The sequence below is a fragment of the Podarcis filfolensis genome, assembly GCF_964270895.1.
Source record: "Podarcis filfolensis genome assembly, chromosome: W".
In the NCBI taxonomy this organism is placed as follows: Eukaryota; Metazoa; Chordata; class Lepidosauria; order Squamata; family Lacertidae; genus Podarcis; species Podarcis filfolensis.
In genome coordinates, this window is record NC_139619.1 from 17,070,070 (window position 1) to 17,088,424 (window position 18,355).

General features: G+C 41.6%; 1 protein-coding gene across 2 annotated transcripts in view; it reads right to left on the minus strand.

The window, feature by feature from the left end:
- Positions 1 to 1,104: 1,104 nt before the first annotated feature.
- Positions 1,105 to 18,355, minus strand: part of LOC310753828 (cullin-4B) — a 151,633-nt gene continuing 134,382 nt past the window's right edge. For both annotated transcript variants that reach the window (XM_083595178.1, XM_083595179.1), the window contains 7 exons: positions 12,136 to 12,221; positions 11,485 to 11,592; positions 9,132 to 9,245; positions 8,168 to 8,273; positions 7,922 to 8,094; positions 2,355 to 2,507; positions 1,105 to 1,750 (listed from right to left, as the gene is read on the minus strand). In XM_083595178.1, coding sequence (XP_083451304.1) covers positions 1,655 to 1,750; positions 2,355 to 2,507; positions 7,922 to 8,094; positions 8,168 to 8,273; positions 9,132 to 9,245; positions 11,485 to 11,592; positions 12,136 to 12,221 — 836 coding nt within the window. In that variant the 3' untranslated portion in view covers positions 1,105 to 1,654. The remainder of the gene's footprint in view (positions 1,751 to 2,354; positions 2,508 to 7,921; positions 8,095 to 8,167; positions 8,274 to 9,131; positions 9,246 to 11,484; positions 11,593 to 12,135; positions 12,222 to 18,355) is intronic.

Here is an 18,355-nt window from a genome sequence, read left to right on the forward strand (position 1 = left end):
ACAAATTTGAAATTTATGGCAAGTTGTACGCTGAAAGAAAATTATATGAAAATGATGTACCGGTGGTATTTTGACTCCTAGTACTTTTTATCATATGTGGTGGATGTGTAAAGTAATTAAAATTTTCTGGGAGATGATATACAGTCATACATTGGGTTACAGACGCTTCAGGTTGTTTCTTTTCGGGTTGCGCACCTCGCCAAACCCAGAAGTACTGGAACTGGTTACTTCCGGGTTTTGGCGCTCGCGCAGAAACACCAAATCACAACCCACGTGTGCACGTCTGCGGGTTGCGAACACTGCGGGCTACAAACGTGCCCCCTGCACGGATCACGTTCGCACCCCGAGCGTCCACTATATAATTAAATGAAAACATGTTTAAAATAACTTTTGTTAAAAAAACCAGAAGCTTTCTTATTAAGAATTATAGGTACCGAGATTCCAAAGGTTTATGTACGTGACAACAGCCGCACAGATGCTATTAGTCCAGAGATGGAAGAAAGAGACAACCCCGACCAGAGAAGAATGGCAAACCAAGTTGATGGACTATGCAACAATGGCAAAATTAACTGGGAAACTCAGAAGTCAAGACGACAAGAACTTTAAAAAAGAATGGGAAAAATTTATAAGTTATGCATCAGACCACTGCAAGCAGCTAAAAACATTAGCAGGATTCTATGTGTGAGGTATAAATAATAAATTATTATTATTATTATTATTATTATTATTATTATTATTATATAACCACACTTTTAAAGTAATGGAAACTATGGATAATTTACAAGGATAAAAACTTGGATAAGTATTGATATGCAGTTGTAAATATTAACATTAGGACCCAGGGAAGGGATGGGGGGAAGTCAGGAGATTCAGAGTAATCTCGATATTTGGATTTTGAAATTTTTTTTGTGGTATGTTTATACTTTTGAAAATTAAATTAAAAAAATATTTTTAAAAATGAAATGTTAAGTTCATTAGCAGGATTAACTTAAACCAAACAGTTAAAATGAAACTTAAAAGGAAACCAGGGAGTAATTAATAATTGGATTAATGAAGAAAATGCAGTGTTATAAACTAGGGGAAAAAAGAAACCGCAAAAGGGGGGAAGTCAAAATATGTTTATTATAATATTGGATTTGTAAAAACTGAAAATTATATATATCTCAGATGAGCATGAAGCTGATGTTTATTATTCAAACTAATGTGTGAAAACACATCCAACATTTTTATACAACAGTTAAATGTGCATGCAGTTTATGCATTTTTAAAGACTACTTTAAGAAAAGGAAAAAGTTTATATTTTACCCTTACATTGTTTCAAGATGGAAAAGGGACAATCATCATATACTAAAGAAGGGCTGCTTTAAACCAAGTGCCCAATGGTATCACAAAGACCAGATACTTCCTTACAGTTTTCTGCACATCATACCAAACATCATGCAAAGAGTTCAGCAGCATTATTCTTAAAATGTAATTTCTATTCTTAAAATGGGCATGTTAAATCCACTGAGAAAGTCCACTCTACTATGTACCCTCCTCCCCCGGTTACGTTGCTTTCATTTCCATCACTGGTAATAGAAAAGGTTTAATGGGATCAACAGGCCAAGTAGAACATCAAGTGTGCAGAAAAGAAAGAAAAAGACACATTGTGTATTTATGCAATATAGTTGTACTGGTTTGGATTCTCCTTGTCTCTTTCCATGTAGTCCCTGTCAATTAGCGACTCTATTCTCTTCTTAAGGTCAGTGGGCTGTGAAAGCAATTCAGGAAGTCAGTAATGATTTTTGAATATTTTTTGCATTAAAATATGTATATAATGATCATTCAGCTTTTACTTGATATCAGGCTCAACCCAATTCCTTCAAGTGGGTGTCACGGTTTGTAAACAGAAAGGGGTTAAGGGGATCATTCAGTTGTTTAGAGTGTGGTGCTGATAACACCAAAGTTGCAGGTTCAATCCCCCTATGAGGCAGTTGCATATTCCTGCATTGCAGGGGGTTGGACTAGATGATCCTCAGGGTACCTCCCAATTCTATGATTCCTAAGATTCACAACTCCATTCTATTTACATCACAAGTAGCTTCTTTGGATATGCACTCCACTATGTCCACGAAGTATTCCTATCCTGGAGGGCAAATTCTGACAACACACAGCATACAGGTACATGTTTTGAGTGCTTAAAATGACAGCCATCCTAATTTATTCTGTACTGGAATTCTTTATCATTGGCTGACTAAATCTTTTGAAGTTGCCTCATCAGACATTCTCAAAAACAAAACAATGTACTGTCACAATAAAAGTATTGTAGGAATAAATTACTGCCAACAAGTAAAGGAAGAACATCCATACCACACCTTTACTGGGAATTTCAGTTGGTTGTATACTTCAGACACAAGAAGATTGTGGCTCAAAGTCTTGCGCATTTTCATGATTCTCACAATTGCGGCATCAATTTGGTATTGCCGATCCTGAAATACCCTCTCTGTAGTGCTTGCTTGTTCTTCTACCTGCAGGAGCAGGAATTTGGAAAAGAAAGTATATCAGAAATTGAAAAAGCCTGTCTTTGCCATCCCTCAAGTGAATGGATTAATTTCAATCAGTAGTGTAGTGTGGGCGTGGACAGGATTTTTGTTGGGGGTGGGCAGGACTTCTGTTGGGGGGGCTGAACTGACGTGATTGGTCAGTTAGCTAAGTATTTATATTGTTTTACTTGATCTGGGGGGAGATGCCCCCCCCGTGGCTATGTCCATGTAATGTAGTTAATTTGGGTTGAGTGGATGAAATGGTATTGGTGTTCTTGGGGTACTGCTTCTGATAAGTAAGGCCCTCCCCTTAAAACCACATATGAGAGTCCTTGCTTGTCATCATTGTAAAGGGGGAAAGCATCCTTTAGACTCCATCCACCTCACCATTTCACTATGCAAACTTTTGAAATAAATGTACAGAGCAAGAGGCAATTATGCTGCTTAAGGTCACAGTCTTGTATCCTAAGACACCTACTTACAAACAAGCCATGTCTGTTCATCAAGGTCATCTTAGGAGGACTGTCTTTTGGTGTCCCCACCTACTGAGGTCAGGCAGGCAATGACCGAGGATTAGGTTCTCTGAGTAGGAGCACACTGGCTTTAGAGTAGGGTTTCCCAAACTTGGGTCTCCAGCTGTTGTTGGACTCCAACTCACATCATCCCTAGCTAGCAGGACCAGTGGTCAGGGATGATGGAAACTGTAGTCCAAAAACAGCTGGAGTGTCAAGTTTGGGAAACCATGCTTTAAAATACCCTTTCCATGACTGTGCCTATTCTCATGAGTTTTAAGAACCAGGTGAAAAAGTTTTAGTTTGTCCAGGTCTTTTCAATAGGATGCCATATTTTATTTAATGGATGCTTTTTGTAGTTGATTGTTCTTAGCCAAGTAAAAAGCAATACAATAAACAGGAGTTCTGCTAAATCAGACCAAAGGCCAGCTAGTCCAGCAATGTGATCTCACAGTGGCAAACTGGATGCCTCTGGGAAGCCCAAAGCAGGACATGAGCACAACAGCCCTCTACCATTCAGATCCCTCTACTGGTATTCAGAGGCATACTGCCTATGCTACTGGAAGTAGTACATAGTTCTCATGCCATTGACAGTAGCCACTGGCAACCTTAGCCTCCATAAATTTTCTAATCCCCCTTTAAAGCCATCCAACTTGGTGACTTACCATTACATTGATTCAAAAGGCGTTTTACAGTTTTATGACCTTTATACCTTTTTAATGCTGTACTGTTTAATTGTAAGCTGTCTTGAAAAGAAATTTCATTTAAAAGCAAGATTAAAAAAGATTTCCATAAAAGAAAGTCATTTTGGGGTCAATGGGAAGGCTACACATTTTACAATGTGTAAGGTCAGATCACTTCCTGGTGCAACTGGACATCTCAGAGACTCTTCCCCTCTGCAGGGAGGTGGAACCTATTCGGATGTTCCGCCCCCGCCACTTAATGGATCCAAATAGCTTCCAGAGAGTGGCAGGGGATGTTTTATCCCATGTTGATGGCCTTTCAGCTGATTTCCTGGTGACCTGCTGGAATGCAGAGTTAACCAGGGCTATTGACTGTCTGGTTCCGAAGCGCCCTCTCCGATTGCATGGAGCCCGGACAGCCCTGTTGTTTCCCCCAGAGCTGAGGGCGATAAAACAATCATTCAGATGGCTAGAGTACCGGTGGCGGAAAACTCATTCTGAATCAGACCGGACACAGGTTAGAGCTCAACACTGAGCCTACCAAGTGGTTATGGTGACGGCGAATAGGACCTTCTTCACCTCCTCTATTGCATCTGCAGAAAACAGCAGCAGGAGACTCTTTCAGGTGGTTCACAATCTATCAGAACCACCTTCGTCATCGGGCCAGGTAGGGAACCCAGGATCTCCTGCAATGCTTTTGCAAAGTTTTTTGCAGATAAAGTCGCTCAGATTCGGAAGGAGGCAGACTCCACCGTGGAAGCAGGGCCGAGGTGGGAGAGTGCTGGAGTCCTGTCTAGTCATATTATATGGGAACAATTCCAATCTGTTACCTCCAAGGATGTGGACAGGCTGCTTGGACGAGTGAAACCAACCACCTGTCTTCTTGATCCTTGCCCATCCTGGCTCATAAAAGCAAGCCGGGAAGGGCTGGGCGATGGGCTCTGCGGGGTGGTGAATGCTTCCCTCTGCGAGGGAGCCTTCCCAGACCCGCTGAAAGAGGTGGCCATTAAACCACTTCTTAAAAAAACATCTTTAGGCCCGGCCAATATGACCAACTATTGCCCAGTCTCAAATCTTCCATTCTTGGGCAAGGTGATTGAGCAGGTGGTTGCTAAACAACTCCAAGCATGCCTGGAGGATGCAGACCATTCTGCATTCCAGTCGGAATTCAGGCCTCATCATGGGACTGAAGCTGCCTGGGTCACTCTGGTTGAGGATCTCCTGTGGGCCAGGGACAAAGTTGAAAGCTGTTTCCTAGTTCTGCTGGATCTCTCAACAGCCTTTGATACCATCGACCATAACATCCTTCTGGACCATCTAGAGGGGCTGGGAGCTGGGAGCAGTGGTTCTGCTCCTTTCTCCTGGGCCGTGTCCAGAAAGTGGTGTTGCGGGATGAGTGATCAGACCCCTGGGCTCTCACTTGTGGGGTGCCTCAGGGTTCCATCCTCTCCCCCATGCTTTTTAATATCTATATGAAGCTGCGGGGAGAGATCATCAGGGGGTTTGGGCTGGGTGTTCATCAGTACACAGATGATACCCAGCTCTACCTCTCTTTCAAATCAGAACCAGTGAAGGTTCTGTGTGAGTGCCTGGAGGCGGTTGGAGGATGGATAGCGGCTAACAGATTGAGGATGAATCCTGAAAAGAAAGAAGTAATGTTTTGGGGGGACAGGGGGCGGGTGGGTGTGGGGGACTCCCTGGTCCTGAATGGGGTGACTGTGCCCCTGAAAGACCAGGTACACAGCCTGGGAGTCATTTTGGACTCACAGCTGTCCATGGAGGTGCAGGTCAATTCTGTGTCCAGGGCAATTGTCTACCAGCTCCATCTGGTATGCAGGCTGAGACCCTACCTGTCCACAGACTGTCTCGCCAGAGAGGTGCCTGCTCTAGTTATCTCCCGCTTGGACTACTGCAATGCGCTCTACATGGGGCTACCTTTGAAGGTGACTTGGAAACTGTAATTAATCCAGAGTGCTGCAGCTAGACTGGTGACTGGGTGTGGCCGCCGGGACCATATAAAACCGTTCCTGAGAGACCTGCATTGGATCCCAGTACATTTCCGAGCACAATTCAAAGTGCTGATGCTGACCTTTAAAGCCCTAAACGGCCTCAGCCCAGTATACCTGAAGGAGCGTCTCCACCCCCATCGTTCAGCTTGGACACTGAGATCCAGTGCCAAGGGCCTTCTGGCGGTTCCCTCACTGTGAGAAGTGAGGTTACAGGGAACCAGGCAGAGGGCCTTCTTGGTAGTGGCACCTGCCCTGTGGAATGCCCTCCCATCAGATGTCAAGGAAATAAGCAACTATCCTACTTTCAAAAGACATCTGAAGACAGCCTTGTTTAGGGAAATTTTTATGTTTAATGCTGTAATGTGTTTATAATATTTGATTGGGAGCTGCCCAGAGTGGGTGGGGAAACCCAGCCAGATGGGCAGGGTATAAATAAATTATTATTATTATTATTATTATTATTATTATTATTATTATTATTATCACAACACCAAGAACAACTAAAAATATGTTCAGAGTCTAAGACCTGGCTCAGAGTAAGCTCTAATTTAAACATTTGCAACAAAAAAACGATTTCCATCCTCTTCCCTATCTTCCAAAAGACTGCTTGGCAACAGGAAGAAAATGGAAGTACAAGGAGTTATTACAATAATTATGAAAAAAAAAAATAGTATTCAAAAGCAGCTTCTCCCAGTTTAAATGGGTGCTGGATGGCCATAACCTTGAACAGATTAAATACTTCAGTTATCTAGGGCTCACATTCCATCATACAGGATCTTGGAAGCACCATTGGCAAACCTCCCTTCAAAAGGCAGAGATCACAAAGCTAGCCATACTCAGATTCTTTTTCACAAAGGGCGGCAAATGTGTTCCAGCATCCTTAAGGGTTTTCAACGCAAAACCCGTTTCCCAACTCCTGTACGCAGCAAATGTCTGGCATAATGGGGACGTGCCTAAGCTAGACGGCTTTCAGGTAAAATTTCTACAGTCTCTACTGCAGGTACTCAACTGTGTCCCCAACTCCATACTTATGTTACAAGCTGGTGAATGCCCAATTTTAACTAAAGCATGGTGGGCTGCCCTAAAACATTGGCTCAGGATTGCAGTGTTTGATCTAGGGAAGGGTTTGTATCAACACCTGACCAATGAGGAGTTTGTCAGCAATTGACAGAAAACCATGGCTAGAAAAGTCACCTCTATTAGTCTGTCGCCCCCCCCCAACTCTATTACCTGGGTTATGAAGGCACCCTAAAGACATTAAAGCAAAGATTATGGGATAATGCACACAGTGACTTGCGATCTCGATCACACACAGTCTGTAGTCCGCTGGCAGTAGGAGTACACTATGGGCATGTCTTTAAGTTAACACCTTACATTCAAAACCTGACAGTACCAAATTACCGAAGGTTATTCACCAAAGCCAGACTAAACGTTTTTCCTTCTGCAGTGTTGGATGGCAGGTTGAGAGGAGTTCCCTACCAGGACAGACTTTGCTCGTGTGCCCAAGACATCAGTTCTATAAAACATATTTTGCTGCACTGTGCGAAATACAAGCAATCCAGGGCTGAATTGATATTACCCTTGCTGGTACCTTTCCCGGGAAAATCAGAGGCTCACTATGTCAGGTTCCTATTGGAAGACCGGACATACGCTAGAACATTAGCAGTGGCAAAGTTTTTATCGGTGGTTGCAAGAACCAATGATCCCTAACTTTAAGTCTGAACAAAATGCTTGTTTAACCTGGAGGTAGGCTGTCTGAATTGTATATTGCTTTGTAATGATTTGTTGGGTCTCTGGACTGTAATAAAGATTGATTGATTGACAACAATAAGCTACAGCTAACAAGTCACCCAGCATGCAACTCCTAGCCATAAAAACCTGAACCACTAAGCATTCAATGTAAATAGATACTTAACCAAAAGCTAGGGAAATAAAAATCTAATTTAATGTACAAAACAGCTCACATTTCTTATAATGAGACAAGTACAAGTGTCTTGATGTCCCAATCTCAGGAAGAGAGGTTTTTGTAACCCATGCCCCTGGCATATAAAATGGCTCAGGATGACTCAAGCAGTATAAATTGAAAACTGGAGCCAAAATAATTGCCACTGAATTGCTTCTGGGTGATTCAGGGCACTGCCCAGGCACCCAGAAAATATACAACAGTAATCTGAAGGGAAAAAAGAACCAGAGACCGTTTCTTTCATCTGGATCTGATTGATTTTTATCCTGAATAGCTTATGTCTGAAGTCATCATTGCAAATAAATTTGTCGCCATCTTCCACATCTTTGCCTCTGGGGCTTTTTGTTAGCACTCTGGCCTTGCCGCAGGCTAATGACTGGAGGGTTCGTCGAAGGTCTCCATCCTCTAAAACAGAAAGAGATGGTTTAGTTTTTTAGCCACTAGCACTCAGAAGCCACAAAGAACATCCAATACGGACCTATTCCAGTAGCTTGTTTTATCTCCTCTAAACTGAATTCTTCACCTTCGTTAAACATAAGCAGCACTAAAGTCTGGAACAATGAGACCTGTAGCTCTTTTTTGCCCTGTCAGGAACAAAAAAAAAGTGATAAAAACACTTCTGCATTTACTTATAAAATGTAAATAATTTGTTTAACAATAGTTCTAGATCCATGCACAGGGAGGTCCTACACTTTGCAGTTATTTAACATTCATTCCATATAAAAGGAAATAATATCCATATGATAGCTGTGTTATCTTTATAGCAGAGTGCTTATACCTTAGGAAGACACTATGTGTAATCATGTTTGCCTTTTTAAACTACAGTTAAGAACTATATCTGAAACACTTCAACCACAGTTTAGCATTGGCCATGAATTTAACCACGGTTAAATCTACATTGAGCAAACCCTTGTTAGAACAGTTTCCCTGATTCTCTAGCCAATCTGTTTGCAAGGTGATAAACAGATCTTTCTGGTGTTTCCCTATTTCCAAGACCAATTCAAAGTGCTGTTTTTAAAGCCTTATACAACTTGGATGTAAATACAAGTCCATGGTCACCCAGCAAAAAGGAATATTTTTTGCAAATATATTTATGTAAGCCAATACAAATGGGCCCCTATTTACACCTGAAATTGGATAATTTTGATGGAACATGGAAAGTATTGTTCTTGGGGTGGATGGTTCATGAAAGGATGAAAGTTTCGTGAAAGGATGGATGTTTCATGCAAATGATAGCACAGGATGTTGGTGGCAGAACTGATGAAGAAACAAAATGAAATGAAATGAAATGAAATAAAGTAAGAACAATTCACAAAAGCTGAACAAAACCTAGAGACCAATATTTTAAAATCGGAATGACCACTTAAAAATCCCTGCTACATTCCACATCTACTAAATGGCTTCAACAAGTGATTAACAGTATACCAGAAAGCAAACAGTACCTCTTTAAATTCTGCTTTGAGTACGCAGTGTCCTAATGCTGATTGCCACTGTAGTTTCCTGCCACTGTGCTTTCCTAGATAAAATGTCTTGAATATCTCCTGCAGTTTTATCATCTAAAGAGAAGAGAGATATGAGCTTCAAGTACAGGGTTGCCATATTTCAAAAAAGGTTTGCTGAATTTTGTTCGGCAAAATTTCCCCATGTGCCATTTTTACACCTTAAAACCAGGACATGTCAGGAAGTTTCCTGACGTATGGCAAGTAAAAATAATCAACTAGTACAGTCTTATCTATGCTGAGCCATTAAAGGCTTTATAGGTCAAAATCAGCACTTTGAATTGGGTCCAGAAGCTATTTGGAAGCCAGTGCAGTCAGGCCAGGATTGGTGTGAGATGATCAAACTGTCTTGTCCCAGTGAGCAACCTGACTTTATTTTAAAAAGTCACCTTTATCCCAAATTGTTCTTTTAACCATTTTTTAAAAAGTACAATAAGTTTTAATCTTTTTGTATAGTGTTGCAACTACAAAGGGAGAGGCCCACAAATTACTTACTTAAACTATTTAACTTAAGTAATTCTCCCCAAATATCAAACCCAAAAGCTGATGCCAGAGGTTTCTTGGCAATTTGCCCAAGTTTTCCAATTATTAGATAAAGAAGTTTAAATTTTAATCAGTAGTATATAGCAGTGGTTTTCAACCAGCGTGCCGTGGCACCCTGGGGTGCCTTAAATGATGGTCAAGGGTGCGTGCAACGGGCAACACTGGCCTCTCTCCCTCTTTCTTCCCCTGTCTCCTCTGATGACCTCTCGTGTCTTTGCCTCTGAAATGCTTGCACAGTTGTTTGTTGCAGTAGCCCTGGCTACAAGCAACTGGTGCCTCTGGGGCTGACCAGGGGATGTTGGTTGCCAGAAGCTGAGGCAACCTTGGAATAAACAAGCAAGTGGGTGAGGGAGCCCAGCCAGCCAGTCCACCAGCCCCTGCTGTTGGGAATGGACAGACAAGTGTGAGGCCGGGCAGGTAGGCAGGCACCGTGCTAGCCTTTCTTGTACTTGCTGTATGCAAGGCCTACCAGGGAGTGGAGTGCCCAGTGCTGAAGGGGAGCCTTTCCACCATGCAGGCCCAGCAGCACCCACTGCTGCCACCCAAGGTAAGGTGCTGTCCTCAAGTTCATCTTTGGCCAGTCTCTGTTGGGCTACTAAGGCTGGGAGCATCCTCTTCCCAAGCCCCTGTGGCAGTGTGAGGAAGCACCTCTCTTTGGGGGGGGGGGCGGCTCAAAGACCAGGGGCAGAAGCAGTGGCTGCCCAGACGACTCCCAAGGAGAAGGGAGAGGAGAGGAGGCTGAGTGAACACTCCACAAGGGAGGGTGTTGGGAAAAGGGTGAGAGGTTGTTCGCTCTGCAGGCAAGGGGCGACATAACTGGGCTCCTGAGCCCCACAGGGGTGCCGCAGGAAGTATGCAGTGTTAGGGAATCATTCTGGCAGAAACAAGTAGACAGTTTCTAAAATGTTCCAGGTTTCCTTTATATATGGGAGTGGCACTCTGAGCTTAATTAGCATCAGCTGGAAGTGCCAATATGAAGAAAACCACACCGCTTCGTTTTAGCAGATGCCTGATGGCAGATGTCTGACAGAAGAGTAAAGGTAAAGGTAAAGGGACCCCTGACTGTTAGGTCCCATCACGGATGACTCTGGGGTTGCAGCGCTCATCTTGCTTTATTGGCCGAGGGAGCCGGCGTACAGTTTCCGGGTCATGTGGCCAGCATGACTAAGCCGCTTCTGGCGAACCAGAACAGCACACAGAAACGCCGTTTACCTTCCCGCCAGAGCGGTACCTATTTATCTACTTGCACTTTGATGTGCTTTCGAACTGCTAGGTTGGCAGGAGCAGGGGCCGAGCAACAGGAGCTCACCCCATTGTGGGGATTTGAACCACCGACCTTCTGATCGGCAAGCCCTAGGCTCAGTGCTTTAGACCACAGCACCTGCCTGTAAAATCTGCTGAAGGACTGTTCCTGTAATTTACGACGTGTGGGAGATAAGAGAGCATTTGTTTGAAAGTGTGCTGTTAATTGCAGTTTATTTTAACAGTCGAAAATATATTTGCTACCGTAATGTTTCCACAGAGTTTGTGAGTCATCTTTAAAACAACTTCTGTTATTGTCCACTGCTTCTGGGAAGATTAAGATTGCTCTGCTAAACAGTTTAAAGAGGTTTTACCTAAAAGTGTGTGGATGGTAACCTCTAATGGTTAAGGGAGCCATGGACTCAAAAAGGTTGAAAACCTCTGGTCATCAGTATCAAACAAGAGTAATAAAAAGTTATTCCATTTTGGATGTGTTGTCCAGCTATCTTACCTCTGATGGCAGGTGGACCTCCATAGGCACGTAGGTTGGCCAATAGCCCATAGTCAAGATATTCACTGTGAGTTCAATGTTACCAGGTACATTCTGATTTTGCATATACTACAGCAGAATCAAAGTGACAGAATAACCATATGAAACTACAAACAAGTTAAAGGCACTGTTAACTGCACACCTCACATTAAATCAGTATTTGGATTCTGTCCTCCCTCCAAGGAGCTTAGGGTAGCATAAATCAAATCCCCACCTTTAATCCTTACAACCACCCTTAGATTAGCTGAGAGAAGGAAACTGGGCCAAGGTCACCCTGTGAGTTTCTGAGTTTGGGGAAATTCAAACCCAGGTTTCTCCAGCCAGATTTCCTTATCTAGTGCTCCACCATTCCACCCAATAACAAAGAGCTATAAGAGCATTACCAATTTGGCATACAGAAAGCAAAGCACATTGATGGAACTAACATGAGGGGTAGCTAGCCCTGTTGTGAGGAAGAAGGAAAATGGAATATTTGCAATGTCCTTTTCAGATGTAACTGCACATGCTTAATTTATTTTGCCAAAATACCCAAAACTTAATCCAATTAAAGGATAACCCAGAAGCCAAAATACACTCAGAAAGAAATATTGATGCCAGGTTTTGTACCCATACCTGCTTAAACTGTATCATGATGTCTTTAGAAAGCTCCATGTCTTTAAACATTCCTTCAAGTTTGCTTGTGAAAGCAGCTCCACATTCTATAAAATGATAGTTATATTGAAATTGCAGTTAGATATTTTGTCATTGTCAACAAAAGATTTAAAGTGCATCAATAACCAGATAGCAGAGAGGTATTTCCTGTTTCAGATAAAGGTAAAGATTACAACAGTATTGCAATTCTGCTCAGGAGTGGCTGGCTTGGTGGGCAACTGTTGCAAATTGGTAATGTTGGTGTGCCCTTGCTGCCCTGTCCTGGTAAAGCAGCAGTGATGCTGCTGCTGGAAGGCAAACTCTGTGGTAGCCAGTGGCGTAGCAAGGTCAGATGGTACCCGGTGTGAAAAATTTCTTGTCGTCCGCCCCCCCATTGAAATTATTAAAAGAAGGAAAAATAAGATACAGTCGCAAGTGTTATTTTCTGGTTTATTTACTTAACACTGTGAGCATAAGCACTTAAAAACTTTTTTTCGCAATAGGAATTTCTTATGAATGAAATTTTTTACTTAATTTTGTAGATTTGGCTTAACGTATGATGATCACAATGAATCAAGGAACTAAAAAATGTAACAAAAATAAATTCAGCATGGCACTTATAAGCTTCAGTAATGATGCACAACTAACTCAACAGAACGACGTGGGGTGACATTTGTTGACTAAACTAAAAAGTTTCAATACGTATTATTGTTGACTTGTTGAGGTTAATTAATTGTCAGACGAAGTTATTAAACTCGTTTTAAATAATTTTTTTCAAAAAAGTGTTGTGAGCCCCCCCCCAATTTTTTTTATTTTAAAAACACATACTTTTGCCATTTTTGTCACCCCCCTCAGTGATGACACCCGGGGTGGCCCACTCCCCCTTCCTATGCAACTGGTGGCAGCACCTTGGCAAACCAGTTGCTCTTCATTTATACTGAAGACTCTTTTAAAAAGAATGTGGGCCAAATTCTTAAATTGCTATCTATCCAGTTCAACTCCCCAAAAAGTAGCTACATGCAAGCTATGCATGTTTAAAAAGTGGCCTGCACTGCATTAAAATATTCACACACTGATTTTGTTATGGCACTTGCAGTTTATTGTGTTATGGCACTTGCAGTTTATTGCTTACTTTAGATCAGAGGTTCCCAAACTTATTTGGCCTACTGCCCCATTTTCAGGAAAAAAATTACTCAGCGCCCACCTGAAAATCTGCCTTCTTTAAGCGAACAAAAAGAAAGATGCAGTGACAAATTTGCATTCTTTTATGTATCTATATTTCTTTTTTTTATAAAATATTTATTAAGATTTTACAAAAAACAAAGGTTTACAAAATAAAAAGAAAACATATAAAAAGAGATAAATAAAAAGAAAACATACAAAAATACATAAAATAGAAAAAAGAAAAAGGAGAAAATAAACATACAAAATGCAAAAAACAAATAAGTAAGAAAAAATTAAAAACAAATCCATTTTTTGTATCTTTAAACTCATTAGCTTGTTTCCTTGACCTCCTCGCACCTCCCCTTTTTGTGTTCCCATTTACATAATCAAATCAGCAAATCCTTACCCTCTTTCCTTTATCTTAACATATTATAACTCTATCTTTTCATCCATTATCAATCCATTTTTGCATATTCTTATTAACTTTGTTGCTAATACCACTTATTTTCAATCCAACATCATTTTAACATTCATTAATTTTACTGTGTTTCTGCAAATAGTCTTTAAATTTCTTCCAATCTTCTTCCACCAACTCTTCTCCCAGGTCTCGGATTCTGCCAGTCATTTCCGCCAATTCCATATAGTCCATCACCTTCATCTGCCACTCTTCCAGGGTGGGTAAATCTTGTGTCTTCCAATACTTTGCAATAAGTATTCTTGCTGCTGTTGTTGCATACATGAAGAAAGTTCTGTCCTTCTTTGGCACCAGTTGGCCGACTATGCCCAAAAGAAAGGCCTCTGGTTTCTTCAGAAAGGTATATTTAAATACCTTTTTCATTTCATTATAGATCATCTCCCAGAAAGCCTTAATCTTTGGGCACGTCCACCAAAGGTGAAAGAATGTACCTTCATTTTCTTTACATTTCCAACATTTGTTATCGGGAAAATGATATATTTTTGCAAGCTTGACTGGTGTCATGTACCACCTGTATATCATTTTCATAATATTCTCTCTTAAGGCATTACATGCCGTAAATTTCATACCGGTGGTCCACAACTGTTCCCAGTCAGCAAACATTATGTTATGTCCAACATCTTGTGCCCATTTAATCATAGCAGATTTAACCGTTTCATCCTGCGTATTCCATTTTAACAGCAAGTTATACATTCTTGAAAGTATCTTAGTTTTGGGATCTAACAGTTCTGTTTCCAATTTTGATTTTTCCACCTGGAAGCCAATTTTTTTGTCCAAATTATAGGCCTCTCTTATTTGATAATAATGAAGCCAGTCTCGCACTTTATCTTTTAGTTTCTCAAAACTCTGCAATTTCAATTTGTCTCCTTCTTGTTCCAATATTTCCCAATATTTCGGCCATTTGGCCTCCATATTGAGCTTTTTCTGAGCCTTTGCTTCCATTGGTGACAACCACCTTGGGGTTTTATTTTCAAGTAAGTCTTTATATCTTATCCAGACATTAAACAATGCTTTCCTGACAATATGGTTTTTAAATGCTTTATGTGCTTTAACCTTGTCGTACCACAAATATGCATGCCACCCAAAAACATTATTAAAACCTTCTAAGTCCAAAATGTCTGTGTTCTCAAGAAGCAGCCAGTCTTTCAACCAGCAGAATGCTGCTGATTCATAGTAAAGTTTAAGGTCTGGCAGGGCAAATCCGCCTCTTTCCTTTGCGTCAGTTAATATTTTAAATTTTATTCTGGGCTTCTTGCCCTGCCAGACAAATCTAGAAATATCTCTCTGCCACTTCTTGAAACAGTCCATCTTGTCCAAAATATGCAATGATTGAAATAAAAATAACATTTTTGGCAATACATTCATCTTTATAGCTGCAATTCGACCCAACAAGGAAAGCTTCAAATTTGACCATATTTCTAAGTCTTTTTTCACTTCTGTCCAACATTTCTCATAATTATCTTTAAATAAGTTTAAGTTCTTAGCAGTCATATTAACCCCCAAATATTTTACTTTCTTAACTTATGTTAGACCAGTCTCCTTCTGAAACCTCTCTTTCTCAATCGGTGTTAAGTTTTTCTCGAGAACTTTAGTTTTTGACTTGTTCAGCTTAAATCCTGCCACATGACCAAATTCTTGAATCAGTTCTAATACTCTTTTCGTACTAGATTCTGGCTCCTGTAACGTCAAAACTAGGTCATCTGCAAAAGCTTTCAATTTGTATTGTTTGGCTCCGACCTGAATACCTTTAAACATACGGTCCCTTCTAATCATATTTAACAAAACCTCCAGGACCGAAATAAAAAGCAATGGGGAAATTGGACAACCTTGTCGTGTCCCTTTCTCTATCTTATATTCCTCTGTCATCACATTGTTAACTATTAGCTTAGCCTTTTGTTCTGAGTAAATTGCACTTATACCATTTTCAAACCCTTGACCAACCCCCATCCCCTGAAGATTTTTCTTCATAAAATTCCAAGAAATATTGTCAAAGGCTTTCTCCGCATCTATGAAAATTAAAACTGCTTTGGTACTAATGTTCACTTGCAACTTCTCCAAAATGTTAATTATGTTCCTTGTGCTGTCAGACAAGTGTCTACCTGGGAGAAAGCCAGCTTGGTCCTTATGTATCTCTTCCACTAATACTTTTTTTAATCTATTAGCCAAAATATCAGCAAATATTTTGTAATCCACATTGAGCAGGGATATGGGGCGGTAGTTCTTAAGTTGTGTCTTTTCAGACTCAGTTTTCGGTATAAGCGTAATATAAGCTTCCTTCCACGACTCTGGCGCTTTTTTCCCCTCCAAAATTTCATTGCAAACCTCCTTTAGTGGTTGAATTAACCAATCTTTCAAAGATCTATAGTATTTTGAGGTTAAGCCATCCGGCCCTGGAGATTTGCCCAACTGCATATTCTGAATGGCACCTTCTACCTCCTGTTCTATAATTTTGTGGTTCAGCATTATCTTGTTTTCTTGAGAGATTTTTTGTAATCCATTTGTTTTTAAAAATTGGTCTATATTTCTACCTACATCCTACAACCTAGTAAAGAAGGATAATTTTAAAATAAAAATTATAAATAATATCAAAAATAATTCTAATGAGAAGAATGAACCTGGTGTGCTGCTATCAATTTATTAACGTTTGGCTCTATTTTTGTCAGCAGGATTCTTAAATCACCACAATTAGCTATTTGGGGGCAGGTTCTGTTTTCAGTTAACAGATTTGTGACCGCACTGAACCCACATTCCACTAAATATGATGAAGGAAATGTTGGCAAAACCTATTTGGTGTTTCGCAACTTTCTGACTAGTTGCAGGACCTTAGCCAGACCTAGCAGAGTACACGCAGAATCCACGGAAGCAATTGGCAACTTGGCTGCAGACAGGATAGACGAAGCAGGAACCAGGAACTTGTAGTTAGGTGTTTATTATATACAGTGGACTATTTACAGGAACAGAACACGGATCTTATGCTAGCTCTCTCTGACACGGCTGACAACTCCTACACTCACTGACACACTGAACCACTCAACTCCAAACTCTGAACTAACAGTTAGTAGGCCATTAATTATCACTCCCTTGAGAGAGCTTGACCGATCAGGGAGCGGTCTCCATGTCTCTGTTATTACCAGGCAGACTTACTCCTTCAGATTGCCTTCTGGCTGTCTGCCAAACCTTAATTGACTCTGTGTGAGTAGCTGCATGTACACAGTTTCCCAACAGGAAATGCTATAGTATTGTACAGGGGAGGAGTTGACACTGTCCCATAACAGCGCCTGACCTGGCGGTAAGCGTCATTACACAACAAAGGAAACATGTACAAATGGTTTTTCCATTTTGTTTCTTCTCTTCTTTCCTTATGCTTCCACTGCCCCCTTATTTTTATTCCACACACCCCAATTGCACCTAAGGCTACTACCGCCCATCCTGAATCGTTCCAGTGCCCCCCAGGGGAGGTATTGACCACTTTGGGAAACACTGCTTTAGATGAAGTAAATACAGATATATTTCTAAGCCACTTCATGCATCCAGTGAAGTAAGTTGTAGCCTATGAAAGCTCATGTGACAATAAGTTTGCTAACTGCCACACAAATTTATTGTCTTTATGTCAGTACAACCTAGGAAATCTAAAAGGGCCATTACAGAACCATGGTATTCTGAAAGGCGAAGTTTGAGGAGGTAAAACTCAAAACAGTGGATAGTTTACCAGCCTAAGCCTGGGATTCAAACAGGGGCATACCATGGGTTGCTGGCACCCAGGGCAGGTAAAGTGTCCTGGTGGACTGGGCAGCTGGGGTGGAGGTCACATTGGCATTGGCGGCTGCCCTGCTACTTCCCTCCTTCCTCCCCACCTTGTCCCACCCCACCCCAGAGGCACCTTGTGGCCATTGAATGGAGCTGCTGCCTGGACAATGAGGCAGCTGAAGCCCCTCGCAAAAGAGGGGGAAGCAAGCAGGGAGGCGTTAGTTACAGGGGTCCCTCACACCTATATTAAGTCTATAATTGGGAATGTCTACACAGGTAGGACTTGAATGCACTCATTCAGTGCATTCAGTCTCTGTAAGAGTGTAAGCTAACTAGGAGGGGATGTTTTATCCCGTGTTGATGGCCTTTCAGCTGATTCCCTGGTGACCCGCTGGAATGCAGAGTTAACCAGGGCTATTGACTGTCTGGCTCCGAAGCGCCCTCTCCAATTGCATGGAGCCCTGTTATTTCCCCCGGAGCTGAGGGCAATGAAACAATCGTTGAGATGGCTAGAGCACCGGTGGCGGAAAACTCATTCTGAATCGGACCGGACACAGGTTAGAGCTCAATGTTGAGCCTACCAAGTGGCAATGGCGATGACGAAGAAGACTTTCTTCATCACCTCTATTGAATCTGCAGAAAACAGCAGCAGGGGACTCTTTCAGGTGGTTCACAGTCTAATGGAACCACCTTCGTCATCGGGCCAGGTAGGGAACCCAGGATCTCCTGCAATGCTTTTGCAAAGTTTTTTGCAGATAAAGTCGCTCAGATTCGGAAGGAGGCAGACTCCACCGTGGAAGCAGGGCTGAGGTGGGA